Source organism: Pleurodeles waltl, chromosome 8 (assembly GCF_031143425.1).
Source record: "Pleurodeles waltl isolate 20211129_DDA chromosome 8, aPleWal1.hap1.20221129, whole genome shotgun sequence".
NCBI lineage: Eukaryota > Metazoa > Chordata > Amphibia > Caudata > Salamandridae > Pleurodeles > Pleurodeles waltl.
Window position 1 is genome coordinate 1,449,585,933 of NC_090447.1, and position 27,971 is coordinate 1,449,613,903.

The 27,971-nt window shown below is 46.2% G+C and overlaps 1 protein-coding gene across 1 annotated transcript in view; it reads right to left on the reverse strand.

Moving 5' to 3' along the window:
• LOC138249255 (putative gastrointestinal growth factor xP4) overlaps positions 1–27,971 on the reverse strand; it is a 175,554-nt gene that overhangs the window by 142,091 nt on the left and 5,492 nt on the right. Inside the window, exon 2 of the mRNA XM_069203226.1 lies at positions 17,432–17,575. Coding sequence (XP_069059327.1) covers positions 17,432–17,575 — 144 coding nt within the window. The remainder of the gene's footprint in view (positions 1–17,431; positions 17,576–27,971) is intronic.

A 27,971-nucleotide genomic window follows, 5' to 3' on the forward strand; every position in this document is an offset into this window, starting at 1 on the left:
TAATGCCAATGCACTGACATGTAAAAGCATAGCAAGTGCATTAATTGCTGGTCTAGACAGGAAGTACCAGAAGTCTGATCTTTAGAGGCACAAAGAGGGTGCTTAATTGACAGAATTTTGGAGCTATCTCATTTTCACTTTTTTGGTTTTTGCAGTAGAGTCCCAGGAAGCACTTTTTGCAGAGTCCCAACTAGATGACATTGCATGAGTATTAATAAAGCTGTCCTCATTTCTGGAGTGTCCTGATGCTAAATGTTTTATAAATGGTGAAGTTGTTTGCTGCATATCTATCTTTATGCAGGCACAAGAGGCACTTTGTGAATCATTCACAAATATTTTTCCTCCTCCAACAGGCTTGCAAGGATTAAAAAGGCTTTCTTTCTTGAAGAGTCTGTCATGGTGTGACAAATGTCACTAAGATCAGACACCGAACAGCAAAAGGAGAAAGAGACTCATCTTCTGTAGAAAACAGTGAGGGTTCAGTGGCAGCTCCTCTGCTACAACGGAGAAGCATCTCCCCTCTCCTAACTCCCCACCCACCAGCAGCAGGTGCAAACCTTTAAAAATAAAATGATAATAAACAATGTTTATTATTGTTTTGTATATTTTGAAAGAGGCAGGGCCATGGGGGTGGTGACAGCCATGGAGGGGAGTGGTATGCACTCCCTTCAGTGCACATGTGTGCTTGGCCAGCCATCTTGGGCCAGCCAAATACACTTGTGCACTGAGCTCTCTCCAATCCGGCACGGTGTTGCTGGGTGGAGAGAGCACGCACAGGCTCCCCATATGATTCTTTGCATTTCCAGAAATATACTTCCATTGTTAGAATTTTTTGACCGTAGGAATTGAGCCATTAGCTCATAACTTTTTTCCACCTGGAGAATTTTCAATTCAATAAATATAGCTGACTAAACATTTAATTTACATCTACCTTTTGACATTATCTCACAAGGCAAATCCTTTTGGCTTGAACCATTGAGTTGGATGTTGTTCCTTGATACTTCAAAAGCTCAATTGTAATAACATTCAGTGGCCCAAGACCAAGCACTTCTGTCCCACTTAGTGTACTTGTGGTTTTTGCTAGCTTGGCTCCTATCTCTAACTGGACTTTCAGTAGTGGATATTTCTTATCGTTTTTAAGATTTCAACAACACAATAAATTAAAATATGAATGAATGAATGTCTAGCATATAAAGCTCACGTTCATCAACAAGACATCTTGGTGTAGGTAAATCATTCATTGGACCAAAAATAAGACCTTAACAAGAAAGAAATGTCTTCACTGCTTTCCCGAAAAAGGAAAGATAAAAGATAGATTTGATTCCTATTGGCCGATTGCTCCACATCCTAGGCTCAAGCCGTAAAACTGACCTACCACCCACTTTAGTTTCCCTAATTTTTGGAATAGTAAAACATATGTGAGAGTGGAAACAAAGATCTCTTACTGCCTTATATCCTGTGGTAGACCTGGCATCCTTGGCGTGGGTTCCCCTGAATTTTTGCCTTGTGAACTCCTGTTTTGCTGAATTACTTTTTTGCTGGCTTTAGGATTCTGGACACTTTACCATTACTAATCTGTGCTAAAGTGTATGTGCTTTTCCCCTAAAACTTGGTAACATTGACCTATCCACAATTGGCATATTTAATTTACCTGTAAGCCTGTAAATTAAATGCTACTAGTGATTGTGTCACACACATTAGTAGCCCTATATACATGGCTCAGCCCTGCCATTGCAGAGTCTGTGTGTGCAGTTTTAAACTGCCATGATGACTTGTCAAGTTAACCCTCTTGCCAGGCACCAACCTTCCTTTTTAATTTATATGTCACTCCTAAGGTAGGGCCTGGATAGCCCCAAGGGCAGGGTGCAGTGTATTTACACAGTTGGCTTTATATTTTTAAGTTTTACATGTTGAGATACTGAAAAACTCTTAAATTTGTTTTTCACTTCTAAAAGGCCCATCTCTCCCATAAGTTAACATTGGGATTGTCGTATTACATTATATAAGAGTGATTTCCAATTGGGACCAGGTCGATATTTCAAGTTTTGTGTCTATGGACTCACAATGTAAAATCACAATGGGGGAAAATCCTTCTCTTTTCTGGCAGCGAAGACCTGGAACTCCCTGCCCAGTCACCTTCGCGCCATACCCGAACACCTCCTCTTCAGAAGGCAGCTCAAGACCTGGCTCTTCGAGCACTGACCCCCTCCCCCCCAGCGCCTTGAGACCCTTATGGGTGAGTAGCGCGCTTTATAAATGTGATTGATTGATTGAATTTTAAGTCTGGAAATGTCACTTTTTTAAAGTTGTTATTTTCTTACTATAACCACTCTGTGCTTCTGCCTGTCTCTGAATACACATCTGGGAGAGTGACAGCCAAGCTCTTGTACATTCCTCCAGACACCCACACCTAAAGGGAATTTAGGTGTGACTGAGTGGCCATCTGTGTGTTGCAGGATGGGAGGGAGAAGCAGACACACCTAAATAGGCCGGGTCCCGAGCCCTCACAAAGGGCTGCATAACACCTCGTACTGTGTCTGGAGCCAAGGTAGGAAGGCCTCTCTTTGAAATATCCCCTAGTTTAAAGGCACAACTGGGAATAAGCACTGGATTCCAGATAGTACCAAATCAATGCACTTCTGGACCTGAGGATATTCTGCCAGAAAGAAGGACTGCTGTGCTACTGAAGGGACTGTCACTTTGTTGGAACTCTGCTAGACTTTACTAGACTCCTGCTTTTCAGTGCCTGCAGTGCTGCCTGCTGCCCTCCTTGCCTGGGTGTAAGAAGGTGTGGACCTGTATCTCTACATCCCCAGAACCAAAGTGACTCCAAGGGCTTGCTGGCTTGACTCAGGGACATCAAAGACTTCATCACCCCTGCCAACTGTGAGTCCTGCCTTACCAAGTGCTGACATTCCAGTCCTGGGCTCTTGGAAGGGGGTTCCATAGCTGTTTTCTACATGAATACATGCATCGTCATCATTGTGCTGATCAGAACTGCCGGATATCTCCTTGACGACAAAGCATCTCTGCTGCTGCTGAGGACCAATATTTCACAGCACCAACTGCGCAGCTCGGAACTGGCACATCACCCTTAGCCCCAACATAGCATCCTCTCATCACTTGTTGCACATCTCACCAATAAGACATCGCTCTCCTTGCAAGGGGTTCAACGCTGAACCACTGCTCAAGAATCGATGACTGCACGGCCAGACGAAGACGAAGACGCACCCCCTGATTGTGCAGATCAGAACCTATGTATTACCTCAGTGTCATCCACTCTGCTTCTTGCATGTGATCTTCAATGTTGACGCAACCCTCCATACAAGGTACTGTTTCAGCGGGACAAGGTTGATCCCACGCTCCATTGTGGTCTGCCTGAACTTTGGATTTACAGCAGAATAGCATGACCAGATAGCCCTGGTGGGAGCTTTAAACTTTTAAGCACTACATTTACAGATAACCTTTAAAATTCTTATCTCAACTTTAACTTATTGGAATTTTGTTGTTTTGGTATTTTGTTCAATTAAGATCTATTTTTTTAACTTTTGGTGGATTATTTTTGTGTGATGTTTTCACTTTTACTGTTTCACATTTTGCGCAAATACTTTACACATTCACTCCTAAATTAAGCCTGACTGCTCTGTGCCAAGCTACCAGAGGGTGAGTACAGGTTACTTTATGGTGTGTATCTGACTTACACTGACTAGGATTGTTGTTCCTGCTTGGACAGGGTCCTTACGCCTGCCAACCAGAAACCCCTTTTCTAACATTCTGGATATAAATCTGTGCAAGAAGGGATTGTCCGATGCATTAACAACCCCCATGCATTAGATTTAGAGTCTCAAATATCACGTTTTACATGACATGGAGTTATTTCAGAGACCTTGGGCATTTGAGACAGATTCAGATCTCTTTAAGCACAGGATAGTCAAACAGCAAAACTGTTAAGAAATAAAAGCCTGCATTACAACCCTGGCGGTCGGTGTTAAATCGGCAGTAATACTGCCAACAGGCCGGCGGTAAGAAAAATGGAATCATGACCACGGCGGAAACCACCAACATATACAGCCACTTTAACACTCTGACTGCCACGGCGGTAGCAACAAACACCGCAGCGGTAACCGCCAACAGCCAGGCGGAAGACAATGTACCGCCCACCCCATCACAACCCACCAATCCGCCAGCTTTTCTGGGGTGGTACCAACGCCATCAAAAGCACAACGGAAACAGTGTTTGGAAGGGAAACCACCCACCTCTCGACACTCAACGAAGAACCAGGACACCATGGAGCCCGAGTTACAGGTCCTACCCATGCTGGTCTACCTCCTCATCTACCAGGAATACCAAAGGCAGCGGCGACGACCACAGTGAGTACTGCACCTAGTACACAGGGGAGGGGGTAGGAAAAAGATATTGACACACACACGCAACACCCCCACCCCCTCCCTCACCCACAACACTATACACACAAACACATGCAACATAACATTCACACCCTGTAACCCCCTGGAAGGACAAAAGGAATAGAGTTCAATCAGTGATATATTAGAAATAGGCAGATTTACGTAACAAATATAAAAACAGTATTTACAAAAATATACCATATGTACATAAGGCCGTACATTGTCCTTTCCAAATATCCGTGGGCCACTGGGCCAAAAATCATGGGCCAAGCCCACATTTTACTCTGCCTCAATACGGAGAGAACACTGCAGGGGCATCAGGTCGAAAACACACAGGCACCTCAGGGGGATGGGGAAGGCGGGTACCTCAGCCAGAAGGTGGTACAACGCCACTGTTCCTGGAGGGGGCTCCATGCCCACAGCGATGTCCTGGGGAGTGCAAAGCCACAGTCTCTCAAGTGGGTGGTTTGCCCACTGCTCGGTCCTGGGGAGTGCAAAGCCACAGTCTCTCATGTGGGTGGTTTGCCCACTGCTCGGTCCTGTGGAGCGCAAAGCCACAGTCTCTCAAGTGGGTGGTTTGCCCACTGCTTGGTCCTAGGGAGCACAAAGCCACAGTCTCTCAAGTGGGTGGTTAGCCCACTGCTTGGTCCTGGGGAGTGCAAAGCCACAGTCTCTCAAGTGGGTGGTTTGCCCACTGCTTGGTCCTGGGAGTGCAAAGCCACAGTCTCTCAAGTGGATGCCTTCTTCCACTGGTTCTGGAGGGGGCTTTGTGCCCAGTCTGCTTCATCCTGCCAAGGATAGGGTGAGTGGATGCATATCTCCACTGGTTCTGGAGGGGGCTTTGTGCCCAGTGTGCTTCATCCTGCCAAGGATAGGGTGAGTGGATGTCGTCTTCCACTGGTTCTGGAGGGGACTTTGTGCCCAGTGTGCTTCATCCTGCCAAGGAAAGGGTATGTGGATGTATATCGCCACTGGTTCTGGAGGGGGAATTGTGCCCAGTGATGCAGCACTTGGGGTGTGGCAGTTCACATTCCCTCACCTGGGTGTCTGAGGCACGAGATTTGCAGGGACCAGGTTGCATGATAGTCCATGGAGGCAGGGCTAGACTCCATCCTGCGACGCCTAAAGCTGCAAACTGGTGGTAGTGCCGGTGCTGGTGGGGGTGCTGCCAGTGGTGGGGGTAGCCTCCAGCCCGTCTCCTGCAGCCTCGGACGGCCGCCCACTGGGGCTGCTGCTGCTGGTAGTGGTCCTACGGTCAGCGGTTCAGGTAGAGATGCTTGTGGCGGGGATGATGGCGGTGCTGCTCGTGGTGCAGGTGCCGGTGCTGCCAGTGGTGGAGGGAAGCACCAGCCTTTCTCCTACAGCCTCGGACAGCTGCCGACTGGGGATGCTGCTGTTGACAGTAGTGGTAGCAGCAGCGGTGCAGGTGGCGGTGCAGGTGGCGGTGCTTGCGGCTGTGCTTGTGCCGGTGCTTGCGGCGGGGATGCTGGCGGTGCTGCCCGTGGTGCAGGTGGCGGGGCTGGCAGTTCTGCTGGTGGCCACCAAGCCCTCACCTGCAGCCTCCAACGCCTGAAGTGCCTTGCCTTGGGTTTTCTGTCTCTTCCTCACCTTGGCAGATGATCTTGTGACCTTGGCTCTGGCAGCTGGAGTTTTGGAGGAAGCCTTGCTGGGTGGGTCGTGCTCCTTGCCCTTGCTGCATGCTGTCCCCTTCTTCACCTTGGCAGGTGATGGAATGGTTTGGTCCTTTGCACGGGTTGGTGGCACACTGGCTGGCCTGACGAGTGCCCACTTTGAGCCTCGGGGAGTTGCAGGTACCACAGCGGACGCCGACTTGGGGCTGAGGTGCTGGCCTGGATTCTGGATACCATGGCCCGAGGGGAAGGACGGGGGGAGGGGTAGAGAACTGGTCAATGTTTGCCAGGAAAGGTTTTTAGACACAATGGAGTGGGAAGAGGGAGAGGGTTTGGGAGTAGAGGACGAGGAAGTGGTTGTAGGAGGCGTCTGTCTGCTGAGTTTAGGTGAAGGTGCATGGGCTAGATGCTGTTGTGAGGTGGAGGGCTGTTGGGTGGGTGGGTGCTTGCATTTGTGTACTTTGGGAGGAGGGGTCACAGACACACTGGGAGTGGACACAGGAGAGGGGTGCATGGTTGTGGGTGGTGACTGCTCATGAGGGCTGTGTTGTGATGGGCGTGCTGGTGATGGAGGTAGTGCATGCAGGTGTGATTGTAGACACTACTGGGAGGGAGGTGGATGAAGAGGTGGAGGGGGACACAGTGGAGGCAGTGGATGTTGATGTGTCTGCATGGGTATGGTGCTTGTGTGAGTGCCTGTGAGATGAAGTGTGGTGCTTATGTTTGCCTGAGCACCTTTGGTGTGGTGATTTGGGTGAATGTTGGTCTGAAGGTGTGCTTGGGATAGGCTGGGGTTGAGGGGATTGGGTCTGGGTAGAGGAAGTTGGAGGTGGGAGGCTAGACACAGGCACAAGGGCTGCCATCAGTGGGGTGGCCAGAGCCTGAAATGCTCTCTGTTGGGCCACCACGCCAGAGTGAATGCCCTCCAGGTATGCATTTGTTTGTTGCAAATGCCTCTCGACACCCTGGATGGCATTCAGTATGATTGACTGTTCAGCAGTGAGGGATCTCAGGAGGTCAATAGACTCCTCACTGAGGGCAGCAGGGCTGAATGGGGCAGGGCCTGTGGTGCCTGGGGCAAAGGAGATTCCCACCCTCCTGGGTGAGCAGGCAGGGGAAACACGCTGAGGGGCTGCTGGGTGGGTGGTGCTGGTAGGGGGGGTGGCGGCTGTACCTGTTGTTGGGGTGGGCACAGAGGTGTCCGCCACCACCAGGGAGTTTCCATCGGAGGAGGAGTCGCTGTCTGTGGTCTCCCATCCTGTCCTCTTCGTGGTGCTCCCCTGGCCCTCCATCCCACTGGTGCCCTCACCCTCAGTGGATTTGGCTTCCAGGCCCATGTGGGATGCAGCTCCCTCCGTCGCCGGTGCCTTTGCTCCTTCGCTAGATTATGCTAATGCACATAAGGGCAGGGTGACAAAACAAAAAGGGGGGAGAAGAGACAGAGGGTACACTTGGTCGATGCTAGCAACACCGCTACCGTTGGTGTACACAACACACAGTGAGCTGCCCTATGCACTAGGCCATGCCCAACCATTTACTAAGACAGTCACCAGCCCATGGGGTACAATGCCTAACACCATCAGCTGCACATCAGAAACTCACAGGACCCTGCCCAGTAGTAGATGCCCACTAACACTATTGGGGAAGGAGTGCTCCAGAGCCTGCCCAACAAGGGACCAACCCTGCCATTTTCGCCCTGGCCTAGGGGCACCCATAGCCCACATCCCCAACCCAAGGTACCTCCTAATGCCCGCAAAGTCAGGTTTCAGATTCAGTACTTACCCCCTTGTGGCTGCTGTGATGCCTTCAAGCTCCCATCCAACCCAGGATAGGCCACTGTCAGGATGCGGAACATCATGTGGGTCATGGTACGATGGGCATCCCTTCCTCGTTGTGAGGCCAGCCCCAGCTGGGCCTCCGCCGTCTTCTTTGCCCAGCGTTGCAGGTCCTCCCACCTCTTGCGGCAGTGGGTGCTCCGCCTGTCAAAGACCCCCAGGGTCCGCACCTCTTTGGCGATGGCACACCAATACCCTTTTTCTGGTGGGCACTGACCTGCAGGGAAAAGACAGCAGAAAAGGGAATTAGTCACCCGTCCGGACCGTCAGACTCATTGCCCTCCAGATCCCACCCATCCCCTGACGCACATACGTTGCCCACCTTACATGCTGCACTCACCAGGATGCCTCTGCCCCCCTACATGTGGCTTACATACACAGCACCCCCTACATTCATGGCCCACGCATCATGCTCACAGTGTACTCACCTGTTTGTCTGGAGGACTGTAGGGTAACGTGTACTGGGGTAGGACCCCATCCACCAGTTTCTCCAACTCTTCCGCAGTCTGCCCCAGTCTGGCTCCTGCTATGTGTACTGCTGCCCCCCCAAAGGTCATCCTAAAGTATATTTCACTGTACATTTGAGTTGCAATGCTTTGATAATGTTGTACTAATACATTTGTGAATCATTTGACAGACTCCATATTGGTATTTGTTCCAAGGGTGTTTATTTAGGTGCTCATAAGTAGAGGGGGATGTGCAATGGGCTGGGCTGATGGTGGAGGAAAGTTCAGGGTAGAGTCCAGTCTCTTGGTATCACAGGTGCATTGTCCAATGGGGCATAGGAAGGGGAGTAATAGCAGTTCAAGGTGGACAGGGTCAAACAATCAATCAATCACAATATTTATAGAGCGCACTACGTACCCGCTAGGGTTTCAAGGCGCTGAGGGGGGGGGAGGGGTGCTGCTACTGTTCAAAGAGCCAGGTCTTGAGGAGTCTCCTGAAGGTGAGAAGGTCCTGGGTCTGCCGCATGGGGGTCGGGAGGGTGTTCCAGGTCTTGGCGGCAAGGTGGGAGAAGGATCTGCAGCCGGAGGTATTGCGTTGGAAGCGGGGGACGATGGCGAGGGCGAGGTTGGTGGAGCAGAGATGGAGGGAGGGGACGTAGAAGTTGAGTCTGTTGTTCAGGTATGCTGGTCTGGCGTCGTGGAGTGCTTTGTGAGCCTGGGTGAGGAGCTTGAAGGTGATCCTCTTGTCCACGGGGAGCCAGTGGAGGTCTTTCAGGTGGTGGGAGATGTGGCATCGGCGGGGTACGTCGAGGACCAGTCGGGCGGAGGCGTTTTGGATGCGTTGGAGGCGCTGGATGTCTTTTGCTGGGATGCCTGTGTAGAGAGCGTTGCCTTAGTCTAGTCTGCTGCTGACGAGGGCCTGGGTCACTGTTCTTCTGGCTTCCGTCGGGATCCATTTGTAGATTCTACGGAGCATGTGGAGGGTGTTGTAGCAGGAGGAGGAAACTGCGTTGACCTGTTTGGACATGGTGAGGGTGGAGTCGAGGACGAAACCCAGGTTGCGTGCATGGTTGGTTGGCGTAGGAGGGGGTCTCAGCGCGGAGGGCCACCAGGAGTCATCCCAGGCCGAGGGGGTGCGTCCGAGGATGAGGACCTCCGTCTTGTCGGAGTTCAGTTTCAGGCGGCTATGTCTCATCCATTCGGAGATGGACTTCATTCCCTCGTGGAGGTTGGCTTTGGTGGTGTGTGGGTCTTTGGTGAGGAAGAGGATGAGCTGGGTGTCGTTGGCGTAGGAGAGAATGTTGAGGTTGTGCTGACAGGCCTGTTGTGCGAGGGGGGCCATGTAGACGTTGAATAGCGTTGGGCTTAGGGAGGAGCCTTGGGGTACGCCGCAGATGATGTTGGTGGCTTCGGAGCGGAAGGGTGGGAGTCGGACTCTCTGGGTTCTGCCGGAGAGAAAGGAGGAGATCCAGTTGAGGGCCTTTTCTTGTATTCCGGCTTCGTTGAGGCGTGTTAATAGGGTGCGGTGGCAAACCGTGCCGAAGGCTGCGGAGAGGTCCAGAAGGATGAGGGCTGATGTTTCGCCGTTGTCCATTTGCTGTCTGATGTCATCTGTGGCGGGGAGGAGAGCAGTTGTAGGTGACAGTGTAGGACAGAAGGGTGACAATCAGGAGAGTCGTCTTTCCTGGTGGGGGTCTTGGCAATGTTCTTTGGCTTCTGCATGGATCGCAGGGACCGTTTGTGGGGTGGTTCTCCTTCTGCAGGGGGTGGGGTGCTGGTGGCCTGTTGGTCCTGTGGCGGGGCGTCCTGTCCATTAGCACCAGCAGAGGTGGGTGCTGTGCTGGTGTTTCCTGAGAGGGAGGCTCTGTGGTGGGTTGCGACTGTGGCAAGGGAACCGACTGTCAAGAGGGATAGGTTGGTCATCGTGATCCAGGCTTGCAGAGCTGCTGTTGTCACTGTGGGCCTCTTCTGTGGGGGGACTGGATGTAGCTGCCACCTCCTCTCCGGTGACCTTGAGTATGGGTCCTGTGGGGATGCAAATGCATTGTTAATGTATCTGCATGTGCCATCTTGTGCATGGGTGTGTTTCCCAGTATGAATGTGATTTCCCTGTCAGCTTGGCCTTGTGAGAGTGGTGATTTTGTGGGCTGGGTGAGTCTCTCTACTGGGCATGCTGTGTTGACGGGTGTCCATGCAGGTCTGTGATGGGTGTCCATGCATTGGTGTTGCATGCAGGGCTTGGTATTGGGATGGGTGGGTTGTGATAGTGGGGTATATGTGAGGTGGTGGAGTGATGGGGGTGAGGGTAGGGGTAGGAGTTTGTGATGGCATGCAGGTAGGGTGGGGGATAAAGTAGTAAAGATTTGACTTACCAGAGTCTAGTCCTCCTGCTACTCCTGCGAGGCCCTCAGGATGCATGATAGCCAAGACTTGCTCCTCCCATGTGTTAGTTGTGGGGGTGGAGGTGGGGGTCCACCGCCAGTCCTCTGTAGGGCTACCTGGTGTCTTGCAACCACGGAACGCACCTTCCCCCGTAGGTCGTTCCACCTCTTCCTGATGTCATCCCTGGCTCTTGGGTGCTGTCCCACCGTGTTGACCCTGTCCACGATTCTCCACCATAGCTCCATCTTCCTTGCAATGGACGTCTGCTGCACCTGTGATCCGAGTAGTTGTGGCTCTACCCAGATGATTTCCTTCACCATGACCCTTAGGTCCTCCACTGAAAACCTGGGGTGTCTTTGTGGTCCCATGTATGTGGTGCAAGTGATATGTGTGAGGTTGTGTGGGGTGATGTGTGGGGTGATGTGTTGGGGTGTATGCTGTGATGTGCGTGGATGGTGTATGGGTGATGGTGCTCTGTGCCTCTGATTGAGTGGATGCTCCTGGCTTGTGTCTTTCTGTGTTGGCAATCTTTTTTTTTGTTGAAAGGGTTGTGGGTAATGTGTGTGTGTGTTTTTTAGTGGTGTGAGTGTGTGGGTGTGGTGTGTGTATGTGTGTCAGGTGTGTGTAGTTTGAATTGTCCAATGTGGTCATGTTTTGTTAGTGTGTGTGTATTTTGAGCGCGGCGGTGTGTACCACCAATGGTTTACTGCGGTTGAAAGACCGCCACAGTGATTCGTGGGTCATGATACTGTGGGCATATTCCTGTTGGGGTAACGGTGTGGGTTTTGCTATAGCCAGTTTATCACTGACCTTTGGGGTGGCAGACTTGTGTGGGTGTCTGTATTGTGTCGGAATTCTCAGTGTGGGTCATAATACCCGTGGTGGAATACCGCTGCGGGCAAGGTATGTTGGCGGCCGTCAGCACTGCTGTAGGTGGCATTTAGTGCCACGGTTGTAATGAGGGCCAAAGTCTTTAAAGATCCAATCCAATTTAAAAAGGATAAATGTAGAACGCAAAAAAGGATTCTCTACAATAGCATTTATCACATTTGCTTACAAATAATCTAAATATAGCACACAATGTCAATAATCAATAAAAATGGGCATTTTGGGACTACATGTTTTGCCATCCTTCTACGTACCTATAGAAAGTGGAAGAAACTAAAAGGGCCTGTTAGCAAAAGTAAACCAAACTCCAATCCAAACTTAAGAAAAACAAACAAATAAAAACATTGCAAATACACTAATTTAAATAAAATGCTATATAAATTGGGGGAAATGCATAGTCATCAGTGGGGGCTGGTGGATTTTAAATGTGGTGGGGCAAATATTTTACACTAGAGTATAGCATCCAAGCACAGCGAAGGAGCATGGACTGAAAAAAGGAGGGTTTTGGGGATTTTCCCACCGCAGAATTTTTTTGTGAAAAAATTGCTCAAATAGTATATTTTACAGCATAGTCAATCATTGAAAACATTGCACTTCAGTTAATGGCAAAGAGAAGTAGCACAGTGTGCAGTGTTTTCACCGCCTCACCTCAGTATGCACTAAGGTAAGAACAATGAGATCTTGGTACAAAATGTGTATTTGTGTGTGATACAATTGCTTTTTACAGCCCTATTGCCTGGTTCAGCATTACCGCTATTCAGACTAAGGCCAGAAGCAGAAAAGCATGCTCCCTCTATGCTAAATGGACACCCTAATGAGAGAAGCCGCTTATTGTCGGCAATACCCATGTTATTTCTGTCCTGATATATTGTACCATTCATCCCACTCATTATCCACCGATACTCAGTGCCTGCTAGGATTGGAAATATAGGTGCTATGGTTCTCCATGTTTGAAGAAGCCACCTGGTCATTGCCTGCTATTGTGCTCATTTTCCTTTAATGCACTGTTTGCTTTGTGTATGTTTGCGCTTGTAGTCCACTAATGCCACACACTACCCACATTAAAAATACTTCCATTAACCTGCACATGTATTTCTTTCTTTGAAAAGCTACTGGTGTTGCAGTTGCCTCTGACAATGCACCCTACCGCAAGGCCAGAGACATTTTTGTCAGAAGTTAATTTGCTGAAGTTTTCATTGTTACAAAGTATTCAGTATTTTATCACGCTGTGATAAAAAAAAAACACAGAATTGATTTAGGAGGCTGCTCCCACATCCACCACTGGTGCAACTACTGCACATTTTGTGAATGAATGGAAAGCCTGGTCATCTGGTTATCTAGTTAAGCAGTTAGACACAGTGTGGCAGTTAGTGAATGTAGCTGTTTTCTGCAGATATGCTTTTTTTATTATTTCTGTGCTGTTTTCATGCTCAGCAAAGTAACTTTTAAGTAGGAGAAGAAACATGCGTTTGCCTTTATACCTAAAAGTATGGGTCTGTCATTTTTCTTTAAAGCTTGTACTACTGAACATCGACACCAACAATATCGTGGTACAATAATATCAAGGGACAAAATATCTAAATGTAAGTGCATATAGGGATCTAATATTCCTAAATCCACATATACGTACCATGAGTACCACATATGAAAATACGTGTGTCGTTATATAGAAAGCCTAAACTTGCTGGCATGTCAAAATGTTATTTTCAATTGTCCTATCGTAATTATGGAGTCGAAATTCAGGGAGAATGCCTTTTTTTAAAGCAAGCAAAATGGCCAAAGTGGCTTGTTTAATCCACAAAAATCTGGGCTAGTTTGTTGTAGAAGCCTATTTATGGGTGGCGTTGAAGATGGCTTTGTTCGAGTGTACTACACAAAAGCAAGTTTTGTGGTGATGATTTCCTCTGGATATATCGGCTGTGAATGGACTATTGCACGAGTAGTTTGATTATGGGAAGAGCACCGCAAAGTCAAAAGCCTTTTCCAACAGGCTTGTTTTATGTATTAGCACATTAGGTCAAGAAATTACAGTTTTGGTTTACTATAGAAATGTTACTTTTTTAACTTTTTTATCCCATTTTTTACTCAGAAACACATATTTGCTTCATCTTTACCAATACTGGTTGTTTTATTTTTGGATAAACATTCCCTGCACATTCTTTAATTGAAAATTAGATTGTGTTCCGCATGTTTATTAAACATGTTTGTGATGGTAACAAGCAACCAGAATTTCACTGGAGAGAATAGGGGAACCTGTGCATCATTTGGGCCTCCACCAGCCACACTCCTTCTTTGTACCTGAGCAACTGTTTATAGAGTGTCACAGGACTAGTGGAATATCATATTTCTTGACCCAGTCCCAGATCGGGTCAACTACCCAAAAGGACGCAGTGTGCCAGGCCCGCAGTAACTGATAGATAACCCCTGTGTTTGGCAGTCGGTCCTGGAGACCTGCAAGGCCGAGGGGCAGGAATCCATTTGATCCAGTGTCCACCCAAACAAAAAGGAAAGCAAGCCTCACTGCCACCCTGTTTAAACCCTATTCATTTTCTACAGTTGCAACGTACAGCAATGAAAACATATGTTTTCACTTCCGGGGCAGAAACAGGATGCAGCCGGGAAGGATAATTAAGCAAAGCTGCAAACAAAAATAATTATTAATTCAAATTCCTGTGCCCGCAAACAAATCACAACAGTTCTGGGCTGGTCTCAGGTAGATTAAACCTACTCACTGTGCCTTCATGTGACCAGTATGTGACCTTGTGTACTGTAGCCGAAGCATTCCAATGCCTTCCGATGTTCGCTCTATATAAAATTTCAAACAAGCCAAACCTGTTCTTATTGTCCACATCTAGTTACTGACTTATCTTGGGGAAGACTTCTACTTGCCAAGCTGCAACAAACCAGGAGTGACAGTCGACCACTTAGGAGGGAGACTTAGGGCCTGATTTTGACCTTAGCGAAGAGGTTACTCTGTCGCAAGGGTGACCGATATCCCGTCTGCTATAATCTAAACACCATTGTTTTCTATGGTATTTAAATTTTGGTGGACGAGATATCCCCGTCACTGTTGCGATGGAGTAACCCATTCGCAGAGATCTAACTCAGGCCCTTAGCTGCATAACTCTTCTGAAGTGAAAACCCACACAATACTGAAAGCACATGCTCCCACTGCACTCCTGCTAAGTCAGCCCCTCTGCTCTTTACAGACAAGTTGTTGCCACCCACTACCTCATTTGCTTCAGCCCGGCCCGCCCCTGGCCATTAAAGTAAATGAAACTATGTTAACTTGTCCCAGAGTCAATGAATAAGCTCCCCAAATGCAGATTTAATATTCTAAATCTGATGTAACAAACAATGGGGAAAGTGCATACACTGAGAGAGTCAGATTTGTTATTGTAACTCCAGTCTAATAAACAGTGGGATAAATGCGTACAGTGAGGGAGGAGGGACACATGCATTTTTCTTACCTCAGTCTAGCAAACATTGGGGAGAGTGCATAGATTATGAGGGTAAGATTTACTATTCTAACTTCAAAATAACAAACATTGGGGAAAATGCATACAGTAGTGTTGGGGGTGAATGGATATGTCCAACTTACTATTCTAACTCCAATCTAATAAACATCGGGGAAAGTGTACACATTCATGGCAGGGAGGTCAGATGTACTGTTCTGCTAACCATTGGGGAAAGAGCATTCATTGGTGACATTCTGAGTTACTAACTACAGTCTGACAAATTTTGAGGAAAGTGAATACATTATGGTGCTCAGATGTATTATATAAAGGTGACAGGGTTTATCAGAGGTGGAAGACACATATTGCTGAGATTTTGGTGCAGAAGAATTCACAGAGCATGTTGCAAATGTTTTGTGTGGGGGTGAAGTTACTGGAGGGGCAGGAGACACAGTGAAAGCTGATGATGCCGAACATTTCATTGCTTCTGTTAGTGCTGGCATTGATGCGATATGGAAGAGTTGTGCAGCAGTTGTTCTGTATTTGCTGGTGTCTTGACATGTTTTCCATTTGCTCTCCAGGTGCTTGCTGTGACATTTTGTCAGCCTGAGTTTCTCTATGTACCAACTTGCCTATGTTTGGACTCTTGCTGTTAGGCTACGCTTGACGGAAGCCAGGGTGCTGGTGCACACAGTGATCCAGCTGTTGAGGTTCTTGATGGCTTTTTGCACATTTCTGATGTGCTCAGGCCAGTTCTCGGAAGCCCACTCCTCTTCTGTGATGTTTTTCAAGCTGTGGCAGCTAGCTCTGGTGGTGGTAGGTCTGTGGGTGTGTATGATTAGTATGCTGAAACTGAAGAAGGCATAGTCTACCCAGGTCAAAGTTGCTGGCTTGCCAACTGTGATGTTGCTTATTGAGGAGAAAATCAAGTCCAAAAGGTGTCCAGCAGTGTGGATGGGTTCAGTAACCTGTTGAGTGAGGGTAAGGTTTTAAAGGTTTTCTAGAAGGGTGATAGAGTTAGAGTCTGTGCTGTCTTTCAGGTGAAAGTTAGGGTCTCAGAGGAGGATGAAGGTGCTGGTGTTGATGATGAGTACAACAAAGTCTGTGATGTTACTGGTGAAACTGATACAGAGTCCTCCTAATCTTTATACAAGGGTTCAATCCAGAGAGAAGTTGGCTATGATGCATATCTTAAACACGAGGTGTTCTATGTGACTGGTGGGGTTGTCTGTGTAGGCGATGCAGCTGAGGGTATCTTTGAATAATATGACAAGTCCATCTCTGGACTTGTGCTTATGGTCTTGCCTCATGATCTAGTAGCCAATGGGGATGGCTCTAGTGATGTCCGGTGCAAGGTTGGTTTTAACCATGTTTCCATGAAGAAGAGCAAGACCGGAGCATGGTCCTGCAGTAGGTCCCTTGTCTCTGTTGTAGTGTTTGGTAAGCGAGCAGATGTTTAGGAGCATAGCAGCGAGTTTGGCATGTTGTTTGGGTGGTGTTTCTTGTGTGTGAGCTAGAGCAGGTTGCTGGTTTGTGTGAGTGTGAGAGAGGGGGTGATGGGTGCTGTTGGTGCTGGAGTATAGAGTGAAAAGTGTGGAGAGTGCATGAGAACTTGCAGGAGGACAAGTGAATACTCCTTCCATGTTGTGTAGTGCATTGGGGCAGCAGTGCAATGAGTGGCGGCTGGGGTTGAGAGCACAGAGAAGCGCAGCAGGGTAGTGGTGGGAAGGGGAAGAACCAGGGTTTCTGGTGTTAGGTGCAGTCCAGGCACAGATGGGTGCAGACGAGCTTGTCTTTGTCATGTCTTTGGCACATCTGCTGCATGTCCACACTGCAGCCACCATAATATAGGTCCCGAGAGGAGGGAAGAGTGCAGGGTGCCGTGGGTGGCAAACCAGTGATCTCACTTCCTGTGCAGCCAGATGATGGGAAATCTAGTGATGTCACTCCCTGACAAGTTGTATGACGAGAAATCTAGTGATTTCACTTCCTGTGTAGCTGGATGGTTGGAAATTAAAACCTCTTGCTTGACTTCTTAATTTAAATATAGTTTTGGGGGAAAACCCGTGGGGCTTCCTGTGCAGATGGATAATCGGAAATCCACTGATGTCACTTCCTCTGCAGATGTCAATGGTTGTTACCACGGTCGATTCCTGCTGCTAAGGGTCCAGTCAGTAATTAGGTCATGCATTCAGGAAGTGAGCAACTTGTGAAAAAAAACTTTTGAAAAGAAGCAATATAGTTTGGCGGCTTTGACTCATTGCAAGAATTATACAATTTACATGTAAAGCAGCATTACAACATGAAGCATGGAATGTCAGGCTATCATGGGACACACAATGACTTCCAATTACATGTTTTCCCAAGTTACATACTTGTGCACATTACCTTTTTCAAAAGGTCTGAAACACCATTTCGCTCCGGGGATCCTGGAATCAAAGCAGCAATTTTGGTTCTGGCACTCCTTTTTTTTAATGCCTGGGAAGCCACATTCGATTCTTTTAGTTGCCTCTATAGCGCACACTTCAGCACCTGCACAAAGTAGGGAAAATGTGTTAACACACACCTATAGGCTTTAGAAAATGATTTACATATCTATATGCATCAATGTTGGAGTACGAATTTCCATTTTATTTCAGAATAATGTTACTGTTGCATAATAAAGCAAAAGGAAATTAGTATGTCACACATAAAGTACAAAGGATTTAGTACAGCTATTGTTTGACCACTGTTGAGACATCACACAAATAGGATTATATGTGGGATACAATACTATCTGCCATTCATTATCAGTCACCAAGGACCATGGCCATATAGAGAAACAAGGTTGAAGACCAAGGTAAACATTGAGAGGACCTGAGATATCCGTTTAATGCATAACAGGGGGAACTTCATTCCTTTAAATACATAATAAAACATCATTATTCTGACATGCTGCCTAACTTCCTGAGGCCAGACTTACGAAGATTTTGAATATGGGCTGCCTCCCTTTTTTGCTGCATCTCCAGTGTGAAAACTATTTTGGAGTTAACAAAGCCATGCAAAGCCTGATTTGTATGGCTTTGAGTGGATCTGTAAAAAGAAATTAACGAAAGGCAGTGCATAGTGCAGCCTTGCGTTACCTTACATCAGGTAGGGGTTACATGAGTGAAACAAGGGTGATCCCATTCATCCACCCATGTATTTTGATGCAAGCTCAAATTTATAAAGAGTTGTAAACATGGATTTGCACCAAAATGTTGTGCCCACCTGAGTCTTGAGTGAAAAGGAGGTATATTTTTATTTCTCTTTGTTTTTTCCTCTTTGCATGTGTGCTGTATTCTGCAGCAGACATACAAAGAGTAAATATCTTCAACGCATATTTTTTGTGCAGTAAGTTATAACTCCCTGCACAAAATGTATTCTGACCACAACTCTGGCACCCATGTGACAAGACCCAAGGGTGCCTTTGTTGAGGCTAGGAAACCACAAGTGCATCAGCAGTAGGAGAAAGCAGAACTGTGACATAGCTTTCTAAATATGATGCAGCTCTTCTCTCTCCCTTTCACGCAGCAACTTCCCTTTCTGTGCTGCACTGTGTGAAATCTTAATAAATCCAGCCCATGGTGCCTTGCTCATTTATATGAAAGGTGTGTTCTGATTGCAGGTAAAAAGAATAAAAGTAGAATATGGAGTGTGAAATAAACACACTAAAACAACTATTAATTTGTTGCAAAAGATATTAGAATCAGTTTGATAAAAGTCTAATTTAAAAAATGTGGTAACTCTGAATGCATAGAAACATACAGAGATAATGGGCCTGATAAGAGTTCAGCGGACAAGATGACCTGTCCACTCGAACGTCCGATGGGGAGGTTGCTGCCATGCTGGCTACCCCCCTGCCAGACCCATTAAGACTTTCCCGCTGGGCTGAAGGGCATAATTGAGCCAGTGGCAATACTGCTATCATAGGGGGCACCAGCACCTTGCAATGCTCACTGTCTGGCATGTCCTGTGACCGTACAACATTGTGCATCATAATGTAAATATGACACATCCATGGAGTTGTAAGCTTTCATGCGGTAGCACGAGTAAGTTTGACGCATCGCTCCTGCAATGCAGCAATGTGTCAGTTCTTGTAAATAAGGCCCTCAATTTATAAAATACATGCAAAATGTGCAAACTAGGAAAATAAACATTCCTTCTAAAACTGCACAAAAAACAGGCATATAATAACATAAAAATCAGATGGACGTTAATGTACAAATTCCTCTCCAGCCTTAAGGTTTCCCATCTTCTAATTACTTGTGACAAGTATTTAGTTATGTGGTCAACAACCCTTGCAATGGAGCCCTGAAGCAACATAGAATTGCATTATTGATTAGTCTAATTCCCTCCAGGTTAAAAATAGGTTTCAAATATTTCATGCCAAGTTTGAACAGTTTGAGACAAAGGCAGAAAATGTGCTGCAAGGATTCCAGTCCCATGTAGTATAGGCGGGACATCAGTCACTCTTTGCTGTTTGGACCATTGGCCATCAGATTGATAAAAGGGTAAATAAAAAAGCTTGAAATGTAGGTAAAGTTAATTTTGTTAGTACCCATGCTAAAATCCAAATATGGTTGTTGCTCCTGGGAATATGATGCCAACTTATAAGTTGTGTTCTGAAATGTACTTGTCCTCTCCATTTGCTGAATGCAACTAGATAGTTTAATGTCCTCATTAAATAATGCCTTCCAGGCTGTCTTGGGCATTTTTCAAATGCCCGTTAAATCCGGTAGTTGGAGAATAGCCAAGTCAATCTTAATACAATGTTCTGCAAACAGCGTGTCAGAGGTGGGCTTGGAGCACTCCTTCTTAATGTAGGGCGCTGTGGGGACGTTTGTTAATACGGTTAATTTTTGCCCATGCAGACAGGGGTACAAAACCAAACTCCAGTCTCAGTGGTTAAACAGTTTCCTAATGCACCTCAAGAATATCATTTCAACCTTTCTGGCTGTGCCAGGAGTTCAATAAATAGACCCATACATGAGTGTTGAGACTATTTTGGAATTCACAACTGTTGAGTTTGGGGGCTGCCCCCCCCTCAGTATTTTTTAGAAAATCTCCTTATTGCTCCTGCTATTACTGCCGCTCTTTTACGCAAGTGCTTTAAATAGGCCTTACAACTTAATTTATTGTTTAGGATTAACCCTAGATAAGTGTATGTTGGCTCCAACTGAATTTTACTAGGACCTGGTTATTGAACATGATAAAGGAAAACACCTTAGTGAATTGGGTTTGGAGGTCAATCTGTTTGATCAAAGTTTGGGGTGCAATAGAATATTGGGGTTCGGATCCCGCATTGGCATCACATCCAAAGTTACACAGAGCCTCTTTTAAAAAGCATTCTGCGCATGTAAATTCTAAAGCTTGACTCAGGTTTGATCAATGTTCTTCATATTGTAAGTGAATGTGTGAATGCAGAATTTCACCAGAATTGCTGAATTAATGCATTTCCAAATGTTGTATTAATGGCGGCTTTGTGGGCTTTTAGCTATCAACATCCTAGCAAATGTAGTTATGTAGGTAAACCGGCACAAATTTGTTAGTTTAGGGATATTCAAAATATATTCCTGTAGATAGTTCCAAACAATTGAAATGCATACTAATTCACTTCATTGAAAGATAGGATTGCGTTTTCAGGAATTTATGGGGTGAGATCACTCCCAGTTTTAATTGTGGTGAATAGGATGGAGTTTCTCCACTATGAAAAATATTTTCCACATGAAGAAATGTGAAATGAACAAATAAGCATGTATGCCCAATTTATTCATACAGATTTTTAGGGGTGGGCTAAAAATTCTGCTCCGCTCCTCTTGGAGTTCATAGTTCTGGCAAACTCTGCCAACCGCTGTGTGGTGTGGCAGAGTTTTGCCCTGCCTAAAGATTTCTCACACATGGTTCCCCAAAATGTGCATTCCCAAGTGCGATTTGTGGGTGCTAGAAGCCTCCCTGTCAGGTTTCTCTGTGTGGGCGGTCGTGGCAGGTCGTGACAGATCAAGTTGAGAAAGTTGCCACCGGAGTAGAAAATCTACTTGAGCACAGAATGAAGCAGTGCCCTCTGGTGCGCCCTATGGTGCAGTTCACGCTGATTTAACAGCGTGGTACAAGCTCCCAGCTCTAGAAATCAGTGCGAGTAGCGCAACGTGCCTGAATTCTGCCTGCTCGCAAAACTCTGTGGAATCTTATGGAGTGTTTATGCAACTCCACGGTATTCTGCGGAGTGAAACCCCGGCGAACAGATTTTCCACTAGGTGGAAAATCTGCATGTATATATTTCAGATATTTGTGGGCCTGATTTAGCATTTACCAGACATCCTACTTCCATAAGGGTGGTGGAGAACATTGCCTCATCCACTAATGTCACTCTGTTTCTACTGTCTGTCATGTTTAGAGATGATCACCAGCCCAGCACTCATCTCTGTACCTTGACACGTTACAAAATGTTTGGATGACAACTGCCATCAGTTTTGATGGGCATTACACCGCGCACCCTAAATAGAGTGGTGTAATGCCCTTCTTCTTGATGGCTCATACTCAGTTGACTGTAGGAGGCATCTATTCATCAACAGAGCCAACAAGGGCTCCATCGACAGGAAGCTTATGGTCCACCTGTCTCTAAATAGGAGGACAGACCAGGAATTAGTTGAACAAGATCCACTGTCTCAACTGTGATGGAGTACCTGAAAGAAACAACTCTTTTTGCATGATCACCCCCACAGTTTTGGACTGATGCTGCTATGATTTTGACTCTGGAAGTGCACTAGGACCAGCGAACCAGGCCTAGTGCCAATGCTTTGACACTGTGATGCTATTAATTGTGTTTGATCAATGACTTTGTGTTTCACCACTGCGCATATTAGTTGCTCAATGTTCACCAGTAGCACATTACATGTTGTGTTCAGTTTAGCTACCTATTGGCTTTAACGTGGCATTAGACATTACATTTGGTATTTGGGTTAGCTGTCTATTGGCTTTAACATGGCATTAGCCATTACATTTTGTATTAAGTTTAGCTGCCTACTGGCTTTGACATGGCATTAGACATTACATTTGGTATTTAGGTTAGCTGCCTATTGGCTTTAACGTGGAGTTAGACATTGCAGTTGAGACATTGCAGATGAGCTGTGTTTTTCCAAGCTGTGTTTTTCCACATGATAGATCAAGCTGTGTTTTTCACACCAGACCCTAGCTGATAAGAGCACATAGATTTTGTGTTTACCTCTCAATCCAGTCTGGGATTGAGTGAATTCTGGAGAATTGGCCACTCTCCAAGTTTATTCGGTTCTCACACTGAGTTTGCTATTAAGGATGGCTCTGGACAACAGCGAAAGAGTGAAAATATCTTGACTTCAGACAGGAACGGACATCAGTTGCCTGTCCCCGTTTGGGTAAAAAATCTCTTTCTCGCAGTTGAACCGGAGTCATCAACTTGAAGCCCCAGAAAGATAAAGCAGAGAGATAGGCCCTACAACCCTACGATGATGCAATTTTGACTTTTATGCTTTGCTTTGAAGTTATGCTATAATATAATCACATGTATTTGCTGTGTACGTTGCAACTGAGAAGTACTTTGATATATTTTGCCTTCATTGCTGCAACTACTTTTAAACATGTGCTTCCAATCTACCTATTTCGTCTCTCAGGAACCTCGTGGTGAAGTAATAATAACAATAAATGTCTTCTTTAAACTAAGAAGTGCATTCCAGAGAGGTTTTGTAAGCTCGGTCATAAGATAAGAGAAAGAAAGCAGAGCAGACACAAAAGTACACATTTAATTGGCATAAGTTAAATTACTTATAAGTCATTAGTATATGGTAACAGGCGTACCCAGGGCCTGTCAGCTAAGTGTCCCTAGTGGTCTAAATCACTGATTGTGCTACCATGAATGTCATGAAACAAAGCATGACACCCGGCTGGCCAATTCAGACTGGTAAAGCCGTTTTCAAACTGCTACCACAACCTTTCCATTTTAACCCTTGTCAAAGCTCAAACCTAGGGTAGACCTTAAAAGCTCTAAAGGCAGGGTGCATTACATTAAAAAGAAAGACGTGTTTTGATGACATTGCATGTCCTGAAACTGAAAATCCTGGACTGCTGTTTTTACTGTGGCAAGGCTATAAGCCCCATTGGCTAGAATGGACTTACACACTGACAACTCAGCAATACAAACATCCAAATGGGACCACTAAATCGGATTCTTTAAGGTATCAAAATAATTGTTGCAATAAGCCTGACTTGTTGTCGAGGTCAAATGTAATGAACTATTTCAACAAGTCAACTTTAGAAAGTTGACAGTTTGTTGCCCAAGTTTGCTAGTAGCCGTTTCTGACTGCAAACAACTTTTGTCCTCAAGACAGCCTGCTGGAAGAGATTAGAATGACTCTGAAGAAAAAGAACAAATGACCTGCCTGAGAGAAGAGATGTGCCCTCCCACTGGCCAGTTGACCAGAGTGGGTTTTAGTCCAATTGTGAGCTTCAAAAGGGAAGATGCCATTGCAGTGCAAATAGTAGTCACACTAGGAAAGGACTACTCTTTTCTTTAGGCAGATAGGCTGGAATCTTGTGCAGACTGGGAAAATCGATTGTCAAACCAGTTTTTCAAGGGGAGTGTAGCTCCCAGGTAGTCACACCTATTGAATGGGCTAGAGGGATCCACACACTGAAAGAAGGGTTTTGCCATGTTAGGACTGGGCAGAATAGAGAACCCTTGGATAGCTAGATGTCACGCTTTGCAGAAAGCAGTCATCAGGAGGAAGGAGAGCTGGTAGCCCATTGGCTAGTTAGTTGCCACCATCTCTTAGGCTTGTAGTGGGAATAAAGATTGTACACCTGCACCCACACCTCAGACCACTCCTGTCTTAAGGAGGAGACCGAAGGACTGTCCTGCTGTTCTCTTGACTCAGCAAAAAGAGCCTGCACTAAAGACTGCACCTACTACACTTCAGGGTGGGCAAATAGAGTACTGTGCCTGCAGTACTCCACCATGGAAATGTTGCCTACAAGTGCTAGACATGAGTGACTCGAAGAGTCAGTTGACTGTCTCTCTGTTACAGCCACAGTGTCATTAAAGCCTAGAAGCCTACACCCTCTAGAGCCCAACACCAAGAAGCTTGACCATTGCTGGATGCTAAGGTGCATGCTGGGGGACTGCATCCTGACCCACACGTGATACCTCAGATTTCGCTGAGCCCATGAAGGCTTTCGGAGAGCCCACTTGTCGCCCTACAAGAAAGTTACTAACATTTGAAGGAAAACGCTGCATTTGCTGTAACTGAAGACCAGCTGACCAGTGGCAACTGGACCTGTGCTGGAGTTTGCTTGGACCTTATTAGCGATTGACTCCTGAAGCCAAAGACAACCCTCCCTTCAAAGCTTGAGGACCAAGGGGTGGCAACAGGAAGGGCCAGTGCTCCAGCCCAGTATCCTTAGAACATTTAGCTTCTTCAGCATCCTTCAGTATCCTGTGTCTCTTGCATCAGGACCATTTCATTGACTTCATTAGCGGCTCTGCCTAAAGATTCTGAAGTGGAAGGGAGACTGCTGAAAGTGGCAGATGAATGTCCCCCTTGACCTCTTTGGTCCCTGTGATTGGCTCCCTATTGTGGTTGGCATCCAGCAAGCATGCACATATAGCTGTTTTCAATTTGCTTTTCGTGGCTAACCCAAACCACTATAACAGTCAACTCCAATTATTATTGCATTAATGAAAAAGCATTTATTTATTGTTCCTTTTAAAAATAATATCTTCAGATCCCTCCAATAGATTTTTGTCATTCAGGTGTGTAATGAAGGATAAATGCACTCTAGTTTTATAAATTAGTGTCAGATTTTTGTGAGGTAGCATTTTCTTATTTTACTTTTTTGGTAATTCTTAATGCTTTACATTAGTTCCTCAGATAAAGCTTGACTTCTCTATACCCAAGCTAACCAGGACTGAGCTAAAGTTTTACAAACAAACCTGACTGGATCTGATATGGAATTGTGACATTATTGCTCAGTCAGGCCGCCCAACCTCGCCATATTATACTCCACATTCTCACATTGGTGTGCAGCAGTGAGATCCAGAACTTGTGCTTCGCAGTGCCATTCAGCTAATAAGGCAGAAAACCTAAAAATGTGTCAAATTGACATTAGAAAAAAGTATTTTTATTGTTAATCAAAATGTTTTGTTTCTAGTATTGTTGAAGGGTTTAAAACATTGTTTCCAATAGTTTCACAAATGTTGGAAAGTTTTAAAAAGTTTTGAAAAATTTCAAAAATCTTTTCAAAAGTTTCTAGAAGTTTTTGAGAAGTTCGGGGATCATGAAAAATGACTTGGTTACTTCTATAAACACCGATAATCAATGATTTGAGGGCTTTGTACAAGGAAAAAAAAGAGCAACCAGGGCTCTACAGCCAATAAAGGGGATTTAAAGAAGGCCCACAGGACCTGGGAGGAAATTTGCAGAGTCCAAGTTCTCCTAGTAGAGGAGATTACCACAGACAGTGGGGTGAAAGACGGATCATCAATGAAGAGTATGGGGGGCAACAGTGCCAGGGTACCTTCAACATCTGGCAGTGAAAAGACCTCAACATCAGTGAGAGAGCATGGAGATCTTGAGGACAGGGTAGACGTCTCAACCTTGGAGAACGTGGACTGGCTCTAGAGGAGAGGACACTGGACCTAAAGGAATGGAGGGTCAACAGGAATGGTGGCAGCAAAATGGTGAATGAGCTATCGCCAGGGGGTGTCCATGACTGAAGAGTGCCCAAAGAAATTGTGACTACGTTTCCAGGAGGGGGTGGCATTGACAAGAGGCTAGCATCTTATGAAAGGGCTATTAGGATGAGGAAAGTGGGTGCCCAACACTGGGGGGGTCCTTGCTGTGGGAGCTAGTACCAATCTTCGGAAGATATAGACTTCTGACACTAGAGGATGAGGTGGCAGAGTCCATACCCACACATCTAGGCAGCACTCATTGAGTTGTTTGGTCTTACCCCAGAAGAATGCAGACAAAAGATTAGGGACACAAAAAGTGGGCACAGATATTGCTGAACATTGTGGATGCTTTAGTCAAGGCACTGAATAACTGGATAAAAGGTAATAAAAGAGACACTTATGAGGGGCTCTATGATTTGGTGGTAAAAGGACACATTCTAAAGAATTGTTCTATAGAGAAGTTACACCAGCAGCTAGTAGACTCTGAGCTATACAGCTCCAGAAAACTGCTTAAGATAGCAGATGAGTGGGTATGCACTACCGTACCCAAGAGGTTCCATGGGAGTGAACCCAACAAAAGGTGTCAAGCCCCTCTCCAGGGGAAGAAGAATAAAATGGAGTTCTGTAAAGGGCCACAACTTTGGCTAAAGCAGAGCCCGCATGAGACCCATCCCAATCCAAGGGAAATTGGAAAGCAAGGAAAGAATTTTGACTCTTTGAAAGAAAGGCTGTGTTTTGGCTGTCAGTAGCCAGGATGCAAAAGGGGAGATTCTTGTTGTTCTATGAAGCCTCCCCACTGGTGGGCAAACCAAGGGCACTGCTAGTATACGGATGGTGGTGGATGTTGTCCCAGGGTAAACCAAAGGTTATACTGCGTCCACCCTAGTATCTGTAGGTGGAGTGGAAGTTGACAGTAGGGGTGAGCAGAATTGGCAAAGTTTCATTTCTCGTATCTCTGCTGAATTACATTAAAATTTCATGGAATTCTGCCAAAGAGCAGAGTAGGGACTGCAATGTGCAGTGCATACCCCTCTGTGCCCTTATATAAGTATGTAAGGGCACCAAGAGGTATGCAGTGCACATAGTTATGTATGGGCACCAACGGGTATCCACTGCAGTGCATACCCCTTCGTACCCTTAAACGCTTATGTAAAGGTACCAAGGGATATGTGCACTACAGTGGTACTTAAACATGGCACTTAAGCAGTGTTTTTAAAAATAGAGGGACCGCTCCCTCTTAGCCCTGTTTAAGTACCATTACAGTTCTGATTTAATTCCACCAGTGGAACGTTTGAATTAATGAGTAATTCTGCATTACATGAGTAACGCAGAATAACTAAATTATTCCAATTCTGCATACAGAATTAAAAAAAATCACCCACCCCTTTTGATACAACGGCTGTCTCAAGCATGGATAAGTACAGGCTATGGCCTAAGATCAACAGTACTGAAGTCAAAGCTCTGAGTTATAGAGGTGCCATAACAACCATGATCAAGACTAAGCTGTTTTCCCCAGACCAAATCATCCCTGATGAAATGTGCCAAATAGTCAATGCTGAAAATGACACAAACTTCCATTCAATGGCAAAGGTGAAACTGAGTGGGGAGGAGCTACGTGCCAAAAGAAGGTAGCTCTGTCCACTGACATCCCAATGGAGTGTCTGCTAGGCAATGGAGTTGAAACTTCTGCTTGAGCAGGTATGGAGAAAAAGGCTCATGCAGCAATGCTGGGCCTCCCTGAGTGGTTGCATGTGGACATTAGGGCCCAGACAGCGAAAGAGGGTAGTCAAGGGAGCCTTGTAGTCTGGCTGAAGGGTAATACGTCTGGACAGCCAGCTTCCTCAGAACCAGAAGGATTCTAACCCTGTGGGAAGTACCTGGTGTTTAAAGAGGAGGATGTTCCCTTGAGATACATGCCAGAGTTGGCAGAACTTTAGGGGGCAGGTGGACCCTCGAGGGATGACGTACCAGAGACAGAGGACTTGTCCCACTCTTGAAAGCCTTAGGTAGTTGGATGAAAAGCAAGAGACGGAGGTGACAGTGGTACCCACAAGGTCTTTTGTGATGTGGCAGTGCTGAACAATGTGGCACAGGACCCCAAACAAGGGGGTAACCAGGAAAAGGTTGGTAGCCCCATAGTACAGAGCATTGCTCATCAACCTAGCCCATGACACCCCCCTGCCTGGACATTTGGGGCAGACTAAA